Consider the following 21,438-nt stretch of genomic DNA (forward strand, 5'->3'; position numbering starts at 1 on the left):
GTGGCTGTGTACTCTGCTTTGTTTATTTATATCTTGGTTCAATTAGTACCAATTTTCCTCGACGTCGTAGCAACGCGAACGCGCAAATTACCGATCGTCGCGGAGTACTTTGCCGATCAGCAGGAGTACTATCTGCCGATTATATTTCATATCAGCGTGATAGCCTTCGTAGGATTCACCATCATTGTGTCTACCGAATCTTTATTCATAACGTACATCCAACATGCCATAGGATTGTTTGAAATCGCCAGGTAAACGCTTAAATTAAGTCGAATCTTTTTCCTTGTATGATTTTTGCTTTCAATTAAGTAAATGAGAAAGTAAATATACATTATATGTATATTTAATTTTAATAGTAATTTGATAATATACGACACGAAAATAATTTTCTTTAATATGTAACATAGTGGATATTTCGTAGTAATTTAATAATAATTTAATTAATATGCTGAGATTTATCATTCTAAAGATTAAGAGTTTTAGTTTGATTCGCTTTTCAATTACAGAATAGAGCACGCTTTCGACGAAATATTGGGCGTGAGCGTAACGAGAAAATATTGTTTATACTGCACACAGATAATAAGCGCCGTGAATATACACAGAAGAGCTATCAAGTTGGTCCATTTTAAAAAGCATAGCAGAAAATTCGCTACACAATGCAGATTTTTCAAAGAGTACTTTTTTCGTTCAAGATTCACCGAGTTCCTAAGGTCGAGCTTCGCTGTTTCATATGTTTTCCTGATCTCGTTAGGAGTGATCTCTCTGTCTCTTAATATGATGCGTGTAAGTTTCTCAGTAATTTCGATAAGCCGCGTAGAGATGAACGATCTAGCGAGATTGTAGAGAACGCTGATGTTTTTTTCTGTATGCGGACAGCTCTTTTTGGCTACGTGATATTTGAGCGATTTTGAGGAACTGATAATCTCTACGCTAATTGTCGCCGGTCATATCTATTACATTTTTGGGCAACTACACTGGCCAAAAACTGATAGACCACAGCACGGATGTGTTTCATAGGTCGTGAGTATTTGATAAAATGATCGACGCGCGTGAACGTTTCCCTTTCATTACGTTCTTTTGTCTCGAACGGATGATACACGCTTTAATACGTTGAATACGCCGTGGCGGTTACTGGCGATCGGCATTATGATACTACAGCGTATTATTAAGTTACGTATAAAGTACAATCGATTGCATTTGAAAAATCGACCGTACGATAAATAGAGAGCTAATGAAACGAGATCAAATATATACACACTTCTCGAATTGCATTTATTTGCAATGCCGTTGGTAATTTAATCATCAGTGAAGCCTTTGTGCGATAAACGGGAATCAACGCGGTCGTCAACGTGTTGAAATGCGCTCGGACGAAAACGTCGGGATTTTAAAAAGAGCATACTCATCACGCGTGATACGAGTACTTTTCAAAAATAATATTTAAAAAATACAAAGAGGATTTGCACCGCGCGAGCAGAAATAATGTGAAAAACAGCTCGATTTATTTTATACACGATTGCACGTTTGAATGTTGCAAATTACATGATAGATATTTCATTGTCGCTAACATGTTTACAGATATAAGTCACAATGGTATGTCGCTCCGTTACACGCGCGACATACCATTGCAGTTGTTTATGATGCATAAAAATTGCAGTTGTTTATGATGCAAAGAAGCATGAAAAGTACTGTCATGAGTTTGGGAGGTATTTTCGTTCCTTCATTGGAAGGTTTCGCGACGGTAATTGACCACTCTGACTCATTAAAACGCTGAAATTTAATCATTAGTTCTCACTTCCTTCCCCCCCTGTCTCTCTCTCTCTCTCTCTCTCTCTCTCTCTCTCTCTCTCTCTCTCTCTCTCTCTCTCTCTCTCTCTCTCCTTGTCTGTCTGTGATAAATTTTTCATTTCAGATTACCAGCATGTCGCTCTCGTATTTCACGGTAATTCGTGCCGTTGAATAATCACGTCAGGCGAGTATACTACATGGGCTGAAAAGTCTTTGGCCTGACATATAGATGGCGCCACAAACTAAAAATCCTTATATTTCCTATAGAGTACCAACCTTAACTTAGATGCTGTAAAAATTTCATGATATTTCGTTGACTCGTGTACAAGTTATAGCTTTCGAAATGACGTTACCTCTGAATTTATCTTTACTATGGAAAAAAGTGAATTTCGTGTTTTGATTAAACATTGCTTCCTGATGGGAAAAAACACTGTTGAAGCAAAGGCATGGCTTGATAAATGTTACGGCACATCTGCCCCACTGAATTCAACCATCAAATATTGGTTTGCTGAGTTTCGTCGTAACCGTACGAGCACAAATGATGCACCACGTTCAGGAAGGCCAAATGAGGCAGTTACTCCAGAAAACATCCAGAAAATCAGTGAAATCGTGTTGAATGACCGCAAAATGAAATTGAGTGAGCTAGCTAACATCATAGGCATCTCAAAGGAACGCGTTGGTCATATCATTCATGAATATTTACACATGAAAAAGCTTTGCGCGCGTTGGGTGCCGTGTTTTTTGACAATTGAGCAAAAAGCGGAACGTGTTCGACTTTCAAAGCAAAATCTGGCCCTGTTTAACCGCAATAAGAAGGAGTTTTTGCGTCGATTTGTCACAATGGATGAAACATGGATCCATCACTACACACCGGAGTCCAATCGGCAGTCAGCGGAGTGGTTATTGCCTGGTGAAAGCCGTCCGAAGCGCCCGAAGACACAACAATCAGCCGGCAAGGTTTTGGCCAGTATTTTTTGGGATGCGCATAACATAATATTCATTGATTATCTTGAACATGGTAAAACTATCAATAAAGAATATTACTGTACATTACTGGATCGATTGGACGACGAAGTCAAGGTCAAACGGCCACATTTGGCAAAGAAAAAAATTTTGTTTCACCAAGACAATGCTCCAGCTCACTCGGCTGGCGATACGACCGATAAATTAAAGAAATTGCGCTATGAATTGGTCCCGCATCCCCCGTATTCTCCAGACCTGGCCTCCAGCGACTATTTCCTTTTTCCTCGACTGAAGCAGTGGCTCGCTGGTAAAAGATTTTACTCGAATGAGGAGGTCAAGTTGGAAACAAATGCCTATTTTGAGGGACTTGACACCGAGCACTATAAGACCGGCATCGAAATGTTAGCGGACTGTTACACTAAGTGCATTACTCTAAATGGAGATTATGTCGAAGAATAAAACACTTTTTTCATTAAAAAAATCGTTTTTTCATTGTTAAGCCAAAGACTTTTCAGCCCATGTAGTATAGACTCTCAGTCGCATTCGACAGCAACATCTCGATCGTACACATGTAGGAAAACGCGGAGTACATTCGCTTGCGAGTCGACGAATGAGTGACTGAACTTTAATAAATCACACCAATCTACAAACGCTAATAAGAATTAACCGAACGAGTTTCGAATAAACGTTCCAGCGTCGCCAATAAATCTACACCGTCCCCTTTTTTTCCTTTTTTGCTAAAGGGTGATTTACACGATGCTGCTTTTACTCACTTTGAGCAAGCTTCCTAAGTCGTCAGCGAATTCGCTGATGAAAATTTCTTCTAGACACTCGATTTTTATTCGCTAGTGTCTAAAATTTGGAAGACGCAGCGTCTATTAGTCGCTATGGCAAAGTTGAACATATCCAACTTTTACCGCTCGTGTCAAGCAACATTAAACTGTCTTTTTTTTGTATAAGCGGATGCACCTTTTTCAAAAGTTCTTCAAATTTCTCGCATGTTAATCGCAATACTTTACGGTATGCGGTTGGATCTTCCAATGCCAATTGTTTGAAAAGATTATTTGATGTTCCATGAGTTAATCTTCTATCTATCCACTTATGTATCCACATTCTTTTTTTTTTTTACTTTGTTACTGAGCCACGAATTTCTGCTTGAAGAGCTCGTGCACAAAGCACGACAGCAGCTTGAACTATGTCATTCCTTGACGCCATGATCCTTTTAACTGATCGTTTCCGCAAAATTCTCCTTAAAACGCTAGCGACTAAACGCTGTTTATCAGCATCGTGTGAATGCTCCAACACTAGCAACTTTGTCAGCCAGAAATTCGCTCTAGGAAAGAGAGAAGCTGGCGACAAAAGAAGCCAGCGCCAAGCGTCAAAAGTAGCATCGTGTAAATCACCCTTTACTAGGACGAGCGGAGAGTAAAACCCGCTACTCACGCTACAATCTGCAGGGTCCGATTTGCAAGGTAGTTAGGAGGGAATAAATCGGCGCTGCTCTCCACACGATCCAATCTATTTTAGTTGACTGGCTCGATTGCTGTGCAAAGACGTGTTTTTAGCACGTCACAGTCGCAAGGCAAATGCAAGAAATGCCAAGAAAAATCGGACGGATCGGCCCGATCGTCCTACACACGATAAAACACGATCAAACTTGCAGAGTGTTGGAGTGAAGGAGTCGGGAGATCGTGTGGTCGTCCTGACCAACCATCTGATATCAGAATCAGTGGTCCCGACAAGCCTACATACCGCCCGATCTGCAGGGTCCCTGCAAATCGGACTCTGCAGGTTGTAGCATGAGTAGCGGGTTTTATCGATCGCGACGCGATATTTCAATTGGCGGGATATCTCGCGTGATATCCTCGGCTGGTGTGAAGACGACTGCGATGGGGCTGGAGAATAATGTAATCTCATTGAATACGTCGTGCGCGTACAGCCGCGGTTACCGCTCGCTTTCGCGCTCTCGTTGAGAAGCATGAAAAACAACGTCTTAACTTCCGGCGTCGCACTCGAGACAGCGTAAATACACCAGTAATCCGATATAACTTTAGCGCAACGATGCGAGCTGCGGACGCTTTGCGCCGCGGCTTACCGGCCTGTCGCTGTCTTACCTCACGGTAATTTATCCCGCGCGTTAATAATGAGCGAGCAAACGCGGCGGATAGATGTGCATCATGTCGTAAAGAAAGTTGTGACTGGATTAGCATCGATTTAACGCGAGGACGATCAGACGGCTTTCTGTGTGCAGAAATACCGGCTGTTAGAATTAACGCTGTCCGTTTGCGAAATTCTGCGCGTCTGCGATGCGTGATATTGCGTTAACATCACCGAATTGTCACGAGGATGACGACAACGCGTGCGATTTGAAATCTTTTAATATCCAACAAAACAAAAGAGGAACATGCGTGCGAGACTTGCCGGCATCCGGCAAACGCTTCACGCGAAGAATCGAAGCAGACTGAGGAACGCGGGTACATTCGCGCTTGCGTGACGGAAAAGAGGGGGAAAGGGCGATTGTTTGTTGCGAAACAACGCATCCGACGATAATTTCGATACTCGGCGCTCTCTCCTCCCCGGCCTGGAAAATGACTCTTTCACTGTGCATTATCGGTTACTTCGATGTAGTAATGTCTCGCGAATTTTCGAGGAGAAATTGCTGCCGTAAGAAGAGCAGAAAAAGAAATAGCTGCGGAGGAAAAACGGAGAGAATTATCTCGCTGGTGCGGGAGCGCACAGTCATATTTTTGCCGGCGCTCAAGATGGTGCTCGATAATGGAGAACGATATTATAAAATCAACAAGATTCTCCTCAGTAGTCTTGGACTGTGGCCACATCGGAAAACGAGATGCTCGCGAGTTAAACTGATACTCATCGACGCTATATTCGTTTACGCTCTATTTGTTCAGGTACCCTGAGACTCAGTCGATGCGAACGACAAACAATATTCGTCATGCGAGATAACGCTCAAGAGATGTACGCCCGTTATCGTTACCGATAGAATTGTCATTTTGTAGCTGTGCACGTTCAGCAATGCGAATTGCAATATAAACTTGCTTCTTGAGGTTCTCTCGAATGTCCTGCCTACTCTCATCTGCATCGTAAAATACAATGCTTATTACGCTAACACCATAACAGTGAGTTACGTTTTCACGTTGATCTCATCTTCTTAGATAGGATACCAAAATTTATTCCCGGTAACGTGGCAATTTTTTACGTTCACGATTATGAATATGCTTGCCGACGGAGGAACGGAGAAATATCGGAGTTTCGCTTCTTTTTCTTAACCATTAATTTTGCATTTAGATCGAATTAATGATGAAACAAATACAAAGAGATTGGGACACGTTAAACGACAAAAGGGAGATCGAGATATTGAACAAATATGCTCGTATAATGTATACTTGCACGATCGCTCTTATACGTAAGACAACGAGAGATATTTTTTAATACATATAATCGTTATCGGAGTAATTATTCAAAATTAATTTGATACTTTATAGTAGTCACTTGTGTCTGCGTTACTATCTATGACTTCGTGGAAGTCTTGCCCATTATATTCGATTGGCTCGTGCCGCTTAACGAATCCCGACCATATCATTTGATAATGTTAAGCGAATATTTCGTTGATTCTGAAAAGTATTTTCCCCTTATACTACTGCATGAGAGCATAGCTGTTTTAGTAGGATGTCTTATTATTTTGTCTACCGGGACTATATCTTTGGTCTACATGGAACATCTTTGCGCGATACTGAGAATCGTCAGGTGAATAAATCCACTGATCGAATTATTGTTTGGACCAATTGCACAACTAAGCAAAGATTTTATAGCTTTCGATTAGAACATATGTTAGAAAAAAGCGGTCTACAGTACTTTAATGTGCAAACCGAAAGAATAATATGCGACAGGATAATTCGAGCCGTAAATTTGCATCGGAGAGCTCTCAAGTGCGTATCACTTTTTTAAGTCAAGAAAGAATAGTAAGTACAGTTGTCTTAGGTTATAACGAATATCGCGACTTGACTTCACTTCTTTCGCATTAGTATGAGAGCTATATTTTAGCGTACGATTATACACAAAAAAAAAATATATATATATATATATACGTGTGTGTATATTATATGTATAATTATTTAATATTAATACAAGATTACCTGAATACATCTTTTTTGAAGATTCTTCGATTTATTTCTATCAAATTTCGCGTCATCATTTTGTATTATGACTGTCATTGGAGTTGCCTCCATAAGCATTAATTTATTTCGCGTAAGTATGAAAACGTGATAAATTTTTTATAAATTTAATGCATTAGACAATCACATTGAAGCGTGCGATATCGTAGCTACTGCTATTGATTATAGATACTGGTATATTGCAACATAAAGAATTTATCAGAAATTTTATTAGCTAGCACACTTTTGCTTGCTCATTTTATTTATATGTTTGGAGCGAATTATATAGGACAAATAATAATTAATCACAGTGAAAATATTTTTCATGTAACGTAAGTACAAAATATAGTTGTGTACAAGTATACAAAGAAAAAAAGTTTCTTTAGATTTAGTATTTCTATTTATTTAATTGATATTTATTTATTATAACGATAAATCCTTATATGAAATATTAGTTTTTTTTAATAAAAATGTTTTATACGAGAAAACTCTATTATTTAAAAAAAAAAGACACTATTATTTGAAGTAATATATTTTTAATATGTTATTTAGTTACAATAAATATATAAAATAAAATAAATAATTTCTTTATATGGAATTGACATAATATGAATTGAAGATCGATGCGTGCAAGTAATTACTTTCTTAAAATAATCATTATAATTTTTGGCCAAAATTATTTATTCATAGTTATTAATAAAAACATTTATTTAGCAGATTATTTAGTTTTATGGGCGCAGCGCAATTTATAAAGCTAAAAAGTATCAATAATTTATTATTTTATAAAAAAATTGTTTAAAGAGAAAGTAAATAATTATTGAGTTAAGAAAGAATAGTAAAACTGTTTCAATGAAATAATAAAATTACTCTATTTAATAAACAAATTTGAATAAAAAAGATAAATGCTATGAAGAATTGGTTTAATAAAATAAACCAATTATTTGAATGTAGTAATACATTTCTTTCAGACATTTTCCATGAAATAATAATATCATTTGAATGAAACAATAATATGAATGAGAGAAAATATCTTTTTTGTCTGAAACAAATATTTTATTTAAAACGAAAGATATGTATTCTTTAAAAAGTCTTTAAACGGTCGTACTTACTGATCGAAACATTAGTTTCTTTGAACCATTTCAAAGATTAAATTTGTTTGCATGCAATGAAGTTTATTAAATCCAAAGGAGTATATTTTTCTCTTTGTAGAAATATCAATATCACAATTTGTCTTTTTCACGCTATTACATGCGCATACACAACTATCAAATATTTTATGGAAAAAATCATACAAGACGAGAGTTTAGAGATATAATATTACGAGATTATTTGTGTTGTGCAATAATTATTGATTCACGTAATAATTATTGATTAAAATATCACAGGTATAACAACATTTTGTGGTATACCGCTCCGTTACAATCACAAAAGATGCTACTATTTCTAATGTATAGAACGACAAAACATATAAAGCCAATTATCGGCAAAATATTTGTAGCATCGTTGGAGGGTTTCGCTACGGTAATACGCGCAGCATTAGCAAAAAACGATACTTATAAATTACTCAAAAAGGAAAATTTACCAAAAGCACTAGAATTTCCATTGAAACCTCAGCTTTTGCATAATTTTTCACAATTCATGATTTACGCGCTATTATGTTTATTGTCAAATATTATTTCAGCTGTCTACTACATCGCTATCTTACTTCACGGTAATTTATTCTCTGCGTTAACGAGAAGATATTGTGCAAATATTCATCTTCAATCACTTTTGTGCAAACAAAGGTTCGAACACTGATAATAGTGCATCGATTATCACAAATACGATAATTATCAGAGATATTATTACTTATTGACGTTTGTACTTAAAACTTTAATATAAAAAGATATCATTGTCTGTAGCACCTCAAGAATCGTCTTGTTGAACATTACACAACTTAGCGACTTCTTCACGACTTCTTAGGCAAACTGCATGCATACGCTGCAGATCCGAGTGTGTTATTTTGTTACATACAAGCAGTTAATTGACTGAAGCTTTCTTTGTACATTTCTTGTCGTTTTAAATCACATCATTTAATACGTATAAATGTCATTTTACGCATTTGAACGTATCAAATATAAACGCTTATACGTATAAAAATAACAGGTTCAAATTTGCAGTGTTCCACGATCCATCGAGCCATAGCGGGAAAAATATTTAACATTTTCTCATACACAAATAACATATACCGTAAAAGTGTCCGTATAATTTGACACACACGCAACGAAATGAAATCGACTTAATCGAGAAACAGCGGAAATAACTTGCGATATCACGATATAATTCTTTATATCACACGAACATGCGTCTTCGTCGTCTCGAAATAGGCAGTTCAGCCCAGCGAAAGAACTACGTCTGGACGTGAGCACTGCGCTTGCGCAAAGTTCGACGCATCGAACTACGCAAGTCCGAAATACGAGAATTGCAAAGACCCAAGAAATATTTTCGTCTAATTTGCTCGCAATTAACTTCAATCGGCGAGCAATTTTAACGTAGCACGACTATATTACTCGCAATTTGATCGATCGGTGAAATTTACATGAATATCTACCGCCACCGCGTGTAGCTATATAAAATTATCAAATTATAACCGTCGACGAGGAGAATCTTGCGAAAATGAAAGAAAAGAGAAAAATACTGGAGAAAATAATCTGTTGAAATTTAATAATTAATCAAGTCCGAGGCGACATCGGCGATAATACTGCAGCGCCCGCAGAACCGTTTCGTCCGCGGTGCAAAATGGTCTTTGCCGGCCAACGTTATTACGACATTAATCAGATCATGTTGACGAAAATCGGCTTGTGGCCGTATCAGAAGCCGAGCATTTTGCAAACGGTATTCATTCTCAGTGCACTCATCTTGTTTATATTGTCTCAGGTACTTTTCGATTTATTCTTATAAGACAACTTTAATACCTTGCGTTGGGAAGCCTAATGTCTACTTAACGTTCTATTATATACAAGCCGAAATTCGCCCGTTGTATTCCAAATATTTAATGTAATGTATGCTTTTGCTTTCTCTGAATCTCTGAATTTAAATAGGCTCACATATTTCTCGCATTAGAGTCAATTAAGTATCAACGCAAGGGGTTGAAGATTTACTTTTGGGTCGTTACACGGATTCGATATGTTCGTCGCTGATTTATCCGTTGCAGTTTGCAGTATTTTTAACGACGGAGTGCGACTTTATAGATGTAATTAACATATTTTCGTACACTTTGCCCTGTTTCGTGTATCTTATACTTTATAATTGCTTTTACTTCAATATTAATGAAGTGAGTACTATTTGCGGTTTTCTTCACCCGAGATTCTCGCATTTTGCGCGAATTTCGTGTTTTCGTAAGCAAAAGAGGTCCATAATACAACGATTGTCTAAACGGCAGATAAAACAGCTATTGGAGCAAATCAAGATGGATTGGAATATAGTCGAATACAGCGAAATGCAAATATTGGAGAAATACGCCGTTGGATCTCGTATAATTTCGCTGATTCTGGTCTGTAAGTTAATTGCATAAGCTGCAAACTTAGCGATTTCTTTTCTCCTTTTGGAATGCACTCTCTAATCATGAATCGCTCATCTCATCAGAAAGAAGAGATCCTGCGTTATCTCATCGCACACTTCTGTCGTTTTTGCTTTAGATGTTCTAATATTCAGTGGGACAATTCTTATAACTGTCGAGACGCTGCCAATTATTCTTGACATTATCGCACCGATGAACGTATCACGGCCACGCAAGATTGTGGTAGATTTAGAGATATTCCTCGACCAGCAGCAATATTTTTATGTCTATCTGATATACGAGATCGTACCCGTGTTGATCGGATTTCTCACGGTAACCGCGGTCGGCTCATTGCTGCTTGCGTTTCTGACGCACTCTTGCGCCATCTATAAAATCGCTAGGTAAATGCATCCAGTTGCTCGCGAGTCTCGCTAATAACGAAATAATCCTTCAACTGTCGCATTAATTATGAATAACTAACGACTATTTTGACTACAAATGAATTGTTTGCAGCAACTTAATCGGAAATATAGTGACTAAGCAGACGCTTGAAATTCCCGCCGATCAAAAAGCACGCGAGATGTACCGAAGGATCACTCGTGCCGTGTTTATGCAGAGAAAAGCTATACAGTTAGTCCTCATGTGATTTATTTTTTACATTTCACACTCTGTATTTTCGCACGTATGAGATTTTACTTAAAAAGTACATTTATCACATTCCATACGTTTCATAAAAATGTTTTTTTCCTTTTTCTTAATGGCTTCCTGTTATCAAAGGTTCACCAAATTCTTAATGAATAGCGTGGATAAGTGGTTTTTCGTATTGATGGTGGTCGGTGTATTGTCTCTGAGTTGCAATCTTCTCCGAGTATGTAATGACAATCATTCTTAATATGCATTGTATATTTAATATCATTTATATGTGACTGCGTGCGATTACTACTGATATAACATATTCTCATATTACAGTTTCTTATTACAATCACAATGTTAAAGGAACTATCTGATGCGATATTATGCGGTGGACTGGTGTGTTGTCATTTTGGAATGTTGTTTATAAGTAATTTCATAGGGCAATTTGTTATGGATCATAGCACGGAAATATTTACTGCAGTGTAAGTACTTTATACAGATGTACAAGTCGAATGATAGAGAAAAATGAAATAGAATTATATTTTTCCTTTTGATCCTTTTCCTTTATTTCTTAATTTTTGTGCTAGTTTTTAAATTCGTTTAAACAGTTCGTATTAAATAAAATGAATACATTACGTAATTCTTGAAAAGGCAACTGTAAAAGTAAAAAAGGCATAACACAAGATCGTTTATTTTCGTAATTTTTCTAGATGTAACATCACGTGGTATTTAGCTCCGTTGCAGATACAAAAGTTGCTGTTATTTGTCATGCAATATTCTTTAAAGGCTAATAGGATAATGCTTGGAGGAATTTTCGTAGCATCTTTAGAGGGATTTTCTTCGGTAATAAATGTCAAATATAACATATTTTTTTTTTTAAATAGTCATTTATCGTTTTTTTTCCTCCCGCGAAAAATCAATTTGATATACTCGAGACACATCGCAAAGAATAATATTATCACACGTAGCAGATTTATGAAAAATTAATCGGAAAGTAATAACCGCCAATATAATAAACATTAGAATACTTTTGCAGCTGACAACTACATCAATATCATACTTCACGGTACTTTACAGCACGTTATAATAAATAAGCAATGGAGAAGTACCAATTGCTTTAGAGACTTTTACATAAAGGAAAAAGAGTTTCTTGCATATATAACTATATATCCGCTTAAGCATATTCTACACGAAAACTTATATAAACATTTTGTAAGTTATCATATTATAAAATTTACACGTGTCATTAACGATACTAATATATCAAGAATAATTTTAACATCCAGCGTTTTAACAGAGAAATTGCAAATGAAATAAACAGTGATGCATTTATCTACTACTAATTTAGAAGCAATGAAAATTTATTAAATATAAAGTATTATGATATATTTATCTTTACCATTTTGTCTTATTGTTTTATTTTCCGTTATAATTCACATATTTTTCTTAATTTTTTACTAATCCGTCTTTTCAGATAATACACCAGTCGCAAGTATCTCGTGTTTTGAATAAGTTCTCTATCTAATTATTGCAAAAGATGAGAAGAGTATAATTATTGCATTTCGTATAAGTACAATAATCGTTAACGCGTGTCGCCCAACAGAAATAGTCGAAATCATGCCTGATGACATGAGAGCAATATATATTACCACATTGTGACGGCTTGTATTTCACTTTAATCGCAATATGTTAAGTCGTATGCCAAGTTAAATCGAAATGAAACTTAGTGTTCTGCCCAAATCCTTATTCCATATGTATATTTATTAGAGATGTATGAATTAAGAATTTTTATGTCGAATCGAATTGAATCTCGTTTTTTAAATCTGAATTCGAATCGAATCGAATCTGTGAACTTTCATTCGAATTCGAATCGAATTGAATAAAATCAAATCAAATCATTAAAAATTTTAACATAACTATTAAACATGCAAATAATGATGGAAGATTTTAATATGAAAGAGAATATTGATGTTGTAATATCATTTTAAAGTAAAATATATATTTAAATATTTAACGTAATTTATAATTAAATTATTAATTATAAGTTAAGTTAATTACAAGTTAAGGGTTCAAACAGGCCTAAATGGCCTGTTTTATAGCTAATGTGCGCAAATGCTAATGTATGGGTATGGGAATAAGTTTCCGTCCGTTTTAAATATAAATTAGTCATTTATTTAAACAAAAAAGTACAAAATGATTTTATTCAAAGTATGCCCCATTGGAAGCAACAACTTTCTTCCATCTTTCAGGTAGTAAACGGATTCTTTGAAGATAAAAATCAGGTTCTTTTGATTCGAACCATTCATTAAGCCATTTTTGATACCTTTATGAGAAGTGAACTGCTCTTCAGAAAGAACCGACTGCGTGGACCGAAATAAGTGGAAATCCGAAGGAGCAATATCTGATGGGGCAAGATTTCCCAATTCAATCCTTCCAAGTATTTTTGGACCGGTTTTGCAACGTGGGGCCTAGCGTTGTTGTGTAGCAGAATCAGCTTGTTGTACCTATTATGTTGTACCCATTCCGGTCGTTTCTCTTTTAAAGCTCGGTTCAAACGTATTAATTGCAGTCGATGACGATCCCCGGTGATGTTTCGGACGGTTTTAGAAACTCAATAAATAACGCCCTTTTGATCCCACCAGATGCATAACATAACTTTTGAACCGTGGATATTCCGTTTTGGAGTTGATGGACCTGGTTCACCTGGCATCACTCATGATTTCAGTTGTTTGGGGTTGTCGTAGTAGATCCATTTTTTATCGCCAGTGACAATTCGATGCAGAAAATCCTTCCTTTTTGTCTTTGAAGTAGTATCTCGCACGTTATCAGACGTATTTCAATGTCCCTCTCCTTCAATTGATGTGGCAGCCCAATTTCCTGATTTTTGGACCATTCCCAACATATGTAAACGTTTTCCGACGGTAGATCTATCAACATTTAACTGGTTTGAAAAATCTTTGAGCGTTCGACTCGGATCTTCTTAAATCTTGCAGCTGTGCATCTTCGAATCTTTTAGGTGTCCCTTCGCGTTCTCGGTCGCTCATGTCATAATCACCATTTCGAAAATGCCGAAACCACTCTTTACACGTGGTACTCGACGGAGCATGATCGCCGTAAATATCAACAGGCATTCGATGCGTTTCAACAGTACTTTTCTTCAGAATATAGTAATGGAGTAACACTTCCCGCAAATGCTGCTTCGTTGGGGTAAATGTTGCCATTTTCGACGCGAAAAAAAAATAATGTTTACGCTTCAAACGAATGTCTACTACTGTGATTCAAAGTTCGCAAATATACCTTCAAAATACAAGTATACCCATTCCATCAAATACGAAATTAGTACCACTAGCGATATCTTTCTAAAAAGGACGGAAATTTATTCCCATACCCAATATTTGATTCGTATTCGAATCTTCGCGATTCGAAATTTTCGAATTATTCGGATTCGAAGCATAGGGCTTCGGATTCGAATCGAATCGAATTATTATACATTAGATTTAATTCGATTCGATTCGAATTTGAATAGTTCGCACATCTCTAATATTTATTTAAATGTTTCGAAATTTTGTTGTCCCACTCACCCACATTCCGCTTTACTTGCAACTATTCATGCTGCTGAAAAATGCGTTTTTCTCACGCTGTTGCATAATGATTAAGTTTCACGATATTAGTCATCAGTCGTCGCACATACATACATTTTAAGATGGTATTTTTATCCGATATTGTAGCGATGTATGATAATTAATGCATCCCGAGGTGTGTACATTGGTGTATCTTAATGTAGTCAAACTGAGAAACGTATCGTATGACGCACCGAACAAGACTGAAGTACCGCTGATTGCTGAGTAACAGAAGTCACGAGAGCGCTTGCGCAACAATATTTTTCTATCTACGTGATAAAGGAAAGAACAGCCCCTCTCGATTACAAATTGAGGCAATTGAGCTCAATATTTTGCCGTTTATACCGCGAATATATGAGTCGCGGTCAGAAAATTATCGCCACTTTTGTACGATATTGTCGGCGAACGAGAGTACCGATTATCTATGATCGGCGAGAAAATTTTCAGACAAATGTTCACCGTCAATTATATGAGAGAATATCAAGCTCTGAGCTGCACAGTTGCGTCGCAGCTTGCAAGATGCATGCAATCGAGAAGCCTTATTACAAGATAAATCGAATCGTCCTCATGTCACTCGGTCTATGGCCGTATCAGCAATCGTATCTAGTGCGAGTACAGAATGTACTGTTTATTGTTATTCTCACATCATATATCATAGTGCAGGTATACGGGCACTGCTACAGGCAGATATACGGGAATTAAACAATTAACGCGTTAAATATGAGCGTTGATGATGCACATTATTTTTATCTTGTACTCTACTGCTTTTCTTGTCACTTTTTCTGGTACAGAGACATTTCCATAATCGGGATAATTTTTCATTAATACTGTTCAACTTTGCAAATTATTTAAATAATTTTGTTTCGTTACTTATGCTGTAATAAAACGTATATTTCGTCTTGCACGATACATTTTTTGCGGGGAGTATTTTACATGACATTTTAAATGACGTTATTTTCAGTTGTTGGTGTTGGTTACAACACAATACGACTCGAACTTACTCCTCAGAGTTCTCTCGCTCACTTTTCCCAATATCTTCGTCACGATCAAGTATTGTCTCTATGTCGTTCAGGCAAATAGTGTAAGTTTAATGAGACGAATTATTCGTTTGGATACTTTGTGGTAAAGCACATTAATCGTCGGTAAAATAAAAGATAAATGAAACAAGCAGGTGAAACAATTGCTGGATAAGATCCACGATGACTGGAACTCGTTGAGAAATAAAGTGGAAATTAAAATCATAAAAAAATATGCTCGTTACGGGAGGTTTTTCACGATGATAACGATGTGTAAGAGACTGGTAGTTGCAATATTCTATGTCAGTATACGTTTTCTCTGATCAGACAAATTTAGCAAAACAAATTATGACCGCACGTATTTGGATAATTTTCAAGAATGAACTACATGTAACTGAATTCAAACTTTATTTAACACGTTTTTCTCAGTGCTTTGCTATTTGGGCATAATTGTTTGCGCGGTATTTCAATTTTTACCGATAATTCTGGATATCGTGTCACCGCTTAACGAATCGAGACCACGTCAACTTGTCACAGACACGGAATACTTTGTCAACCAGGACAAATATTTCTACACTCTTGTAATGCACGAGGTTGTAACCGGCAGCATAGGGGCGATCGCGATGTGCATCACTGTTACGACGCTTATGATGTACATCCATCATGCGTGTGCGCTTTTCAAAATAACCAGGTAATGCAGTGTTAAATATGTTTTTCCGTGACTATTTGTGCCGACTGGTATATACGTGAACAGATTTGCAGCTACCGTATAGAAAACGCGATAGAGAAGAATATGTTGATGATTCCTGGTCCTACAAGAGATTATGTCTTCCATCAGAGGATCGTGCACGCGGTCATTATTCATCAGAGAGCCACAGAGTCGGTATTCCTATACTTTTGTGATTGAGAAAAGTGATAAAATTGATTAAATCAATGTTCATCTTCATTTAAGCAAATATTGTGTAAGAACTGAAGAAAATGCACTTTGATGCATTGATACGTTGCGCTAATATAGCTGCTAACGGACTCGCAATCATCGAATCAATTGATAAGTTATTGTTGTACAATTGATTCAATCGACCAAACGTTCACTCGAACAAGCCTTGCCCATTCAAGTAAAGTTTCGTCGATTCTGCTATTTTCTTCTCTTCAATTTACCAGTATTTTATTTCTCATATTAAAAATGACCGGCTTGTGATCCGACTGTAATGTTTAGAAATATCTTCATATTCACGCTACAAACGTCAATATAACGACGTAATGATATATGATTTCTCGTTAAAGGTTCATCAGGTATTTAACGTCCGACATTATGACGTCGTACGTAGTTTTGATCATAATCGGCGTTGGCTCACTGAGCCTCAACCTTTTTCAAGTGAGTAACGTCGCCGCTCTGATATCCCTGTTAATCGCATACCGCCCTTTAACCCCTCTGCGCAAGAGTTTTCTCTAACTTGAACGTTACCAAAATGCACGAGTTTTTTTTAGAAAGGGTTATAAAGTAAGCGCGGTCATTTCTAAGATTTTTGGTGTCGTAGATTACGAATCTGAAGTTAGAATTTTAAAATTCAAAATGGCGGATCTAATATGGCGATCTCGCATACAATATTTCAGTGAATTCTGGATTGTTTTGTTGTAATTGACTTGAAAACTCTTACTTAGGAGTTTCTGGGGTTGCTGATAATGATTCTGAAATCAGACTTTAAAAATTCAAAATGGCGAATACAATATGGCGGTCACGTATCCAAAATTCAATAAATTTTGAACTTTCTTGCTATGATTGGTCTGAAAACTATTACTCGGAGGTTTTTGAGATCACTAAAGACGGATATAAAGTCCGTCCAAGACTTGTGAAACCCCACAGTAACAGTTTCCAGACAAATCAGAATGAAATAGTCAAAATCGGACTAGGAAATTGTGTACTTGACCGCCATATTGGATTCACCATTTTGAATTTTAAAATTCAGATTTCAGATTCGTCATCAACGACCTCAAAAAATTCCGAGTAACCGTTTCTAAGCGAATTAGAGTAAAATTGTCAAAATTTTATATAAAAAATCATGTACTTGACCTCCATATTGAGTCCGCCATTTTGAATTTTGAGATTCTGACTTTGAGATTTGTAATCAGCGACCCCAAAACCCCCGAGTAAGAGTTTCCAGACCGATTTGAGTACTTTTTATTAGGATACTCTTACTTTGTAAAGAAAAATTGGAAAATTATTACATGAATTTTCTCTTTTTTTCAATTTCAATTCAATTTTTTATAATAATATGTGCAAAATTCAATAGCGCAACTCGATCTATCTTAAAATGCTAGTCTCAAGCTTTAATTTGCGAGGTCGCAGGCCTCTCTACGTGATTTCGTTCAGGAGTTTTAAAAGAAAATGTTTGGACGAGTATACTCGTCCACCGCGCACACGGGAACAACTCCGTTTGGACGAATATACGTACTCGGGATAATGCGCAGGGGGTTAAGAAGCCACGCTCCCTCTACCGTAGCTCCTTCAACTGGTAACATTAACGGATAACATCAGCGAGATGTTCATATTTGCCATATTGGTAATTGGGCACTTGGGCTACATGTTTATCGTTAATTACGGGGGCCAGAAAGTAATGGAACATGGGGCAGACCTATTCAAAAGCATGTGAGTATTCTCTTGGAATTAATTGCGACTTTTTCCGCGATATTCTTCGTCATCAACGGCGACTCTAGAAATATTTCGTTTGAGTTAACTACTACGGAATGAAATTTCTCGAGACTCTTAGTCATAATTAATTAATTTAATATTAATTATATCGCGCATTTGTTTTTAAGTTGTCTCTAATCTACGATCGACTTTGTGAGAAATACATTGAAGCAAAAAATATTGCAGCTACAGTGTACCATGGTACGCAGCACCGTTGCGAACGCAGAAATTACTCTTGTTCATAATGCAAAAAGGAACGAGAAACGTCAGTTTAACATGCGGCGGCATATTCATCACGTCCCTAGAATGTTTCGCTTCGGTAAAAAATTCAAAAGTTTTCACACAATGAAAGTTTCGAGCTCCAAGGTGAACCTAACGAACGGTGTAACGTATGTGCGTCTTTTCAGATGATAAGTACAGCTGTATCTTACTTCATGGTGATATATTCTACGCGATAATAACGACGAGGAAGGAAGGAATTATCATCAATCTCGATCTTTCTTTCGACTCGCTCTTCGACAACTCTCATTCGTTCCAAAACTGTTAAATATAGCGTATTAAATAAAAACATATATTTATTTCTGAGACATTCTGTGCACCATATCCATATGCAATCGTCGAAAGAAGCAGCGAACATCCTGATCAATTGGAGCAACGATTACATTACCAAGTGATGGTCGTTGCGCAAGACGTGCGTCTCAGAGGAATGAATATGAGAAGGACATGGCGAAATGTTAAAAACCCAACGAAGTTAAAACAACATTCATCGTTCATCGTTCCGTGGATATATGTTCGCATATCGCAGCGCTCGATGGCTGAGAAAAGATTAATGTGTCGTTCAACTCGATATATTGGATTGTTCAAAAAATCATTGTGTTTCTTCCGGTCATTTTCAAAACCGTTTATTTTATACAAAGAATGAATATTAATCAATGATATATTACCCATTTTCTTCGATGACCTTCTGCCATTTTTTGGTAAACTTCATAATCCCATTTTCGAAAAACTTCCTATCTGTATTAGCGAAAAACGGAACCAAGTGCCTTCCGACAGCGTCATCTGAAGCGAACGTTTTTCCAGTCAAGGAGTTTTGTAAAGACCAAAACAAATGGTAGTCTGATGGTGCAAGATCTGGCGAATACGGTGGATGAGGCGACACATCCCAACCAAGCTCCAACAATTTTTCGCGAGTCATCAAAATTGTGTGTGGTCGAGCGTTGTCGCGATAGAAGACCACTTCTTTGCGATGTATTAATTTTGGCCGCTTTTCTGCTATTGCTTCGTTCAATTGTCAAGCTGTTGACAATACACGTTTAAATTGATCGTAACATTCCTTGGTAAGAGCTCAAAAAACACCACACCCTTCCAATCCCACCAGATTGAGAGCATCACTTTTCTCCGATGGATGTCTGATTTTGATGTGTTTTGGGCCGGCCCATCGCGCTTATTCCACGATCGCTTCACATTGTTGTAGACAATCCACTTTTCATCGCCAGTAACCATGCGTTTCAGAAATGGGTTGGATTGTTCACGTTTCAGAAGTTGATCGCAGATGTCTATGCATTTTATGAAGTGAACTTCTTTTAGTTCATGCGGGACGCAAACAACGAGCTTACTGACGTAACCAAGTTGTTTCAAATGAAGGTAAATGCTTCCAATCGATATTAGTGCCTCAGTGAGCTCACAAATGGTAGAACGCCGATTAGCTTCAACTAATGCCTTTATTTTATCATCATCAACCTCCAATGTCCGACCTGAGCGAGGTGCATCTTTCACGCTGTGGTCACTAGAACGGAAACGAGCAAACCAATATTCACACTGGCGTTCTTTTAAGGCTTCGTCACCATAAATTACGCAACTTTTCACAAGTTTGCACAGCGTTCTTTCCCTTTCGGAATAAAGTAAAATTTGGCGAAAATGCTCGTGTTGATTCTCTATTTTCAAAAAGTTATAGAAAGAATAATTGTTGATTGATTCTTTTTTCCTCGACGGAAGCTGTAAATGTCAGCTATCAAACACGCATGGGCTCATAAATTTATAAATGCGTTTAATACATTAAATATACAACTAAAGCCATTTATCGGAAATAAACGCAATAACTTTTTGAACCTAATATATCGTAATGTTATTATTGCACACTTGCACGGAAAACGAGGAAAGTGAAAACACAGAGCGATATTGTCTTCCAATGAGTCAAAGAGGAAATACCACGACAATCGAGATGATTTACTTTTTCTCCTCTCTCGTCCATGATAGTAAAAATCAATCATTCAGCATGAATATGCTGTAATACGCTCAGAGATAATCTCTAAATAAAGAAGAATTGCGCTGATGAGAATATCCCGATAATCTGAGTGCTGGTTCGCTGATTAGTCGTATTTCACCTTCGATGCGACATGTATTTGGGCGCGCAGCATTACTATACAATCAATAGAGATGTGCGAATCAAGAATTTTTATGTCGAATCGAATCGAATCTCATTTTTTAAATTCGAATTCCAATGAAATCGAATCTATGAAATTTCATTCGAATTCGAATCGAATCGAATCATTAAAAAATTTAACATGACTATTAAACATGCAAATAGTGATGGAAGGTTTTAATATAAAAGAGAATATTGATATTATAATATCATCTTAAAGTAAAATATATATTTAAATATTTAAAGTAATTTATAATTAAGTTGTTAATTATAAGTTAATTACAAGTTAAGGGTTCAAACATACAGGCCCAGATGGCCAGTTTTGTAGCTGATGGGCGCAAACGCTAATGTATTTGATTCGTATTCCAATCTTCGCGATTCGAAATTTTCGAATTATTCGGATTCGAATCGAATCGAATTACATTAGATTCAATTCGATTTGATTCGAATTCAAATAATTCGCACATCTCTAACAATCAATAAGGCTTTTCTCGAAGCATTAATTATCTGGCATCATGACAGATCGCATTATTGCATTATTGCAGCGGATACTAATCATCATCGTATTCCTGACATATCTCGACATGCAGGTAACGGTGC

General features: G+C 36.7%; 5 protein-coding genes across 12 annotated transcripts in view; 4 read left to right on the forward strand and 1 right to left on the reverse strand.

The window, feature by feature from the left end:
• LOC109504413 (uncharacterized) overlaps window positions 1-15,547 on the reverse strand; it is a 104,641-nt gene extending 89,094 nt beyond the window's left edge. For all 4 annotated transcript variants that reach the window (XR_003113788.1, XR_003113787.1, XM_025304317.1 and 1 more), the window contains exon 1: window positions 14,673-15,547. Coding sequence is in view for 2 of the 4 variants with exons in the window: in XM_025304317.1 (XP_025160102.1) it covers window positions 14,673-14,678 (6 nt within the window). In the remaining 2 variants the exon portion in view is untranslated. The remainder of the gene's footprint in view (window positions 1-14,672) is intronic.
• alpha-Man-Ia (alpha-Mannosidase class I a) overlaps window positions 1-21,438 on the forward strand; it is a 923,832-nt gene that overhangs the window by 643,360 nt on the left and 259,034 nt on the right. The gene's annotated exons all lie outside the window — the stretch shown is intronic.
• LOC105189209 (uncharacterized) lies at window positions 3,255-8,659 on the forward strand. Its single transcript, XM_019844154.2, has 9 exons — window positions 3,255-5,657; window positions 5,766-5,885; window positions 6,055-6,172; window positions 6,252-6,513; window positions 6,579-6,695; window positions 6,924-7,014; window positions 7,110-7,252; window positions 8,306-8,441; window positions 8,602-8,659. The coding sequence occupies exons 1-9, from the start codon at window positions 5,337-5,339 to the stop codon at window positions 8,650-8,652; spliced, it is 1,359 nt and encodes a 452-aa protein (XP_019699713.1). The 5' UTR covers window positions 3,255-5,336; the 3' UTR covers window positions 8,653-8,659.
• LOC109504406 (uncharacterized) lies at window positions 9,689-12,854 on the forward strand. Of its 3 annotated transcripts, XM_025304276.1 has the most exons (10): window positions 9,689-9,836; window positions 10,114-10,233; window positions 10,342-10,456; window positions 10,598-10,859; window positions 10,972-11,088; window positions 11,236-11,326; window positions 11,428-11,573; window positions 11,802-11,934; window positions 12,128-12,303; window positions 12,566-12,854. In XM_025304276.1, exons 1-9 carry the CDS (start codon window positions 9,699-9,701, stop codon window positions 12,176-12,178), a joined length of 1,173 nt encoding a protein of 390 aa, XP_025160061.1. In that variant the 5' UTR covers window positions 9,689-9,698; the 3' UTR covers window positions 12,179-12,303; window positions 12,566-12,854. The 3 variants fall into 3 exon arrangements, with proteins under 3 accessions (XP_025160061.1, XP_025160059.1, XP_025160060.1); XM_025304274.1 differs by having other exon boundaries at window positions 10,114-10,456; XM_025304275.1 differs by lacking the exon at window positions 12,566-12,854 and having other exon boundaries at window positions 10,114-10,456; window positions 12,128-12,430.
• On the forward strand, window positions 15,065-19,333 carry LOC109504419 (uncharacterized). Of its 2 annotated transcripts, XM_019844199.2 has the most exons (9): window positions 15,065-15,374; window positions 15,673-15,792; window positions 15,883-16,000; window positions 16,157-16,418; window positions 16,490-16,606; window positions 17,012-17,102; window positions 18,229-18,374; window positions 18,603-18,735; window positions 18,824-19,333. In XM_019844199.2, the coding sequence occupies exons 1-9, from the start codon at window positions 15,066-15,068 to the stop codon at window positions 18,872-18,874; spliced, it is 1,347 nt and encodes a 448-aa protein (XP_019699758.2). In that variant the 5' UTR covers window position 15,065; the 3' UTR covers window positions 18,875-19,333. The 2 variants fall into 2 exon arrangements, with proteins under 2 accessions (XP_019699758.2, XP_019699759.2); XM_019844200.2 differs by lacking the exon at window positions 18,824-19,333 and having other exon boundaries at window positions 18,545-18,658.

Source organism: Harpegnathos saltator, unplaced genomic scaffold, assembly GCF_003227715.2.
Source record: "Harpegnathos saltator strain DR-91 unplaced genomic scaffold, Hsal_v8.6 scaffold60, whole genome shotgun sequence".
NCBI classification, from domain to species: domain Eukaryota; kingdom Metazoa; phylum Arthropoda; class Insecta; order Hymenoptera; family Formicidae; genus Harpegnathos; species Harpegnathos saltator.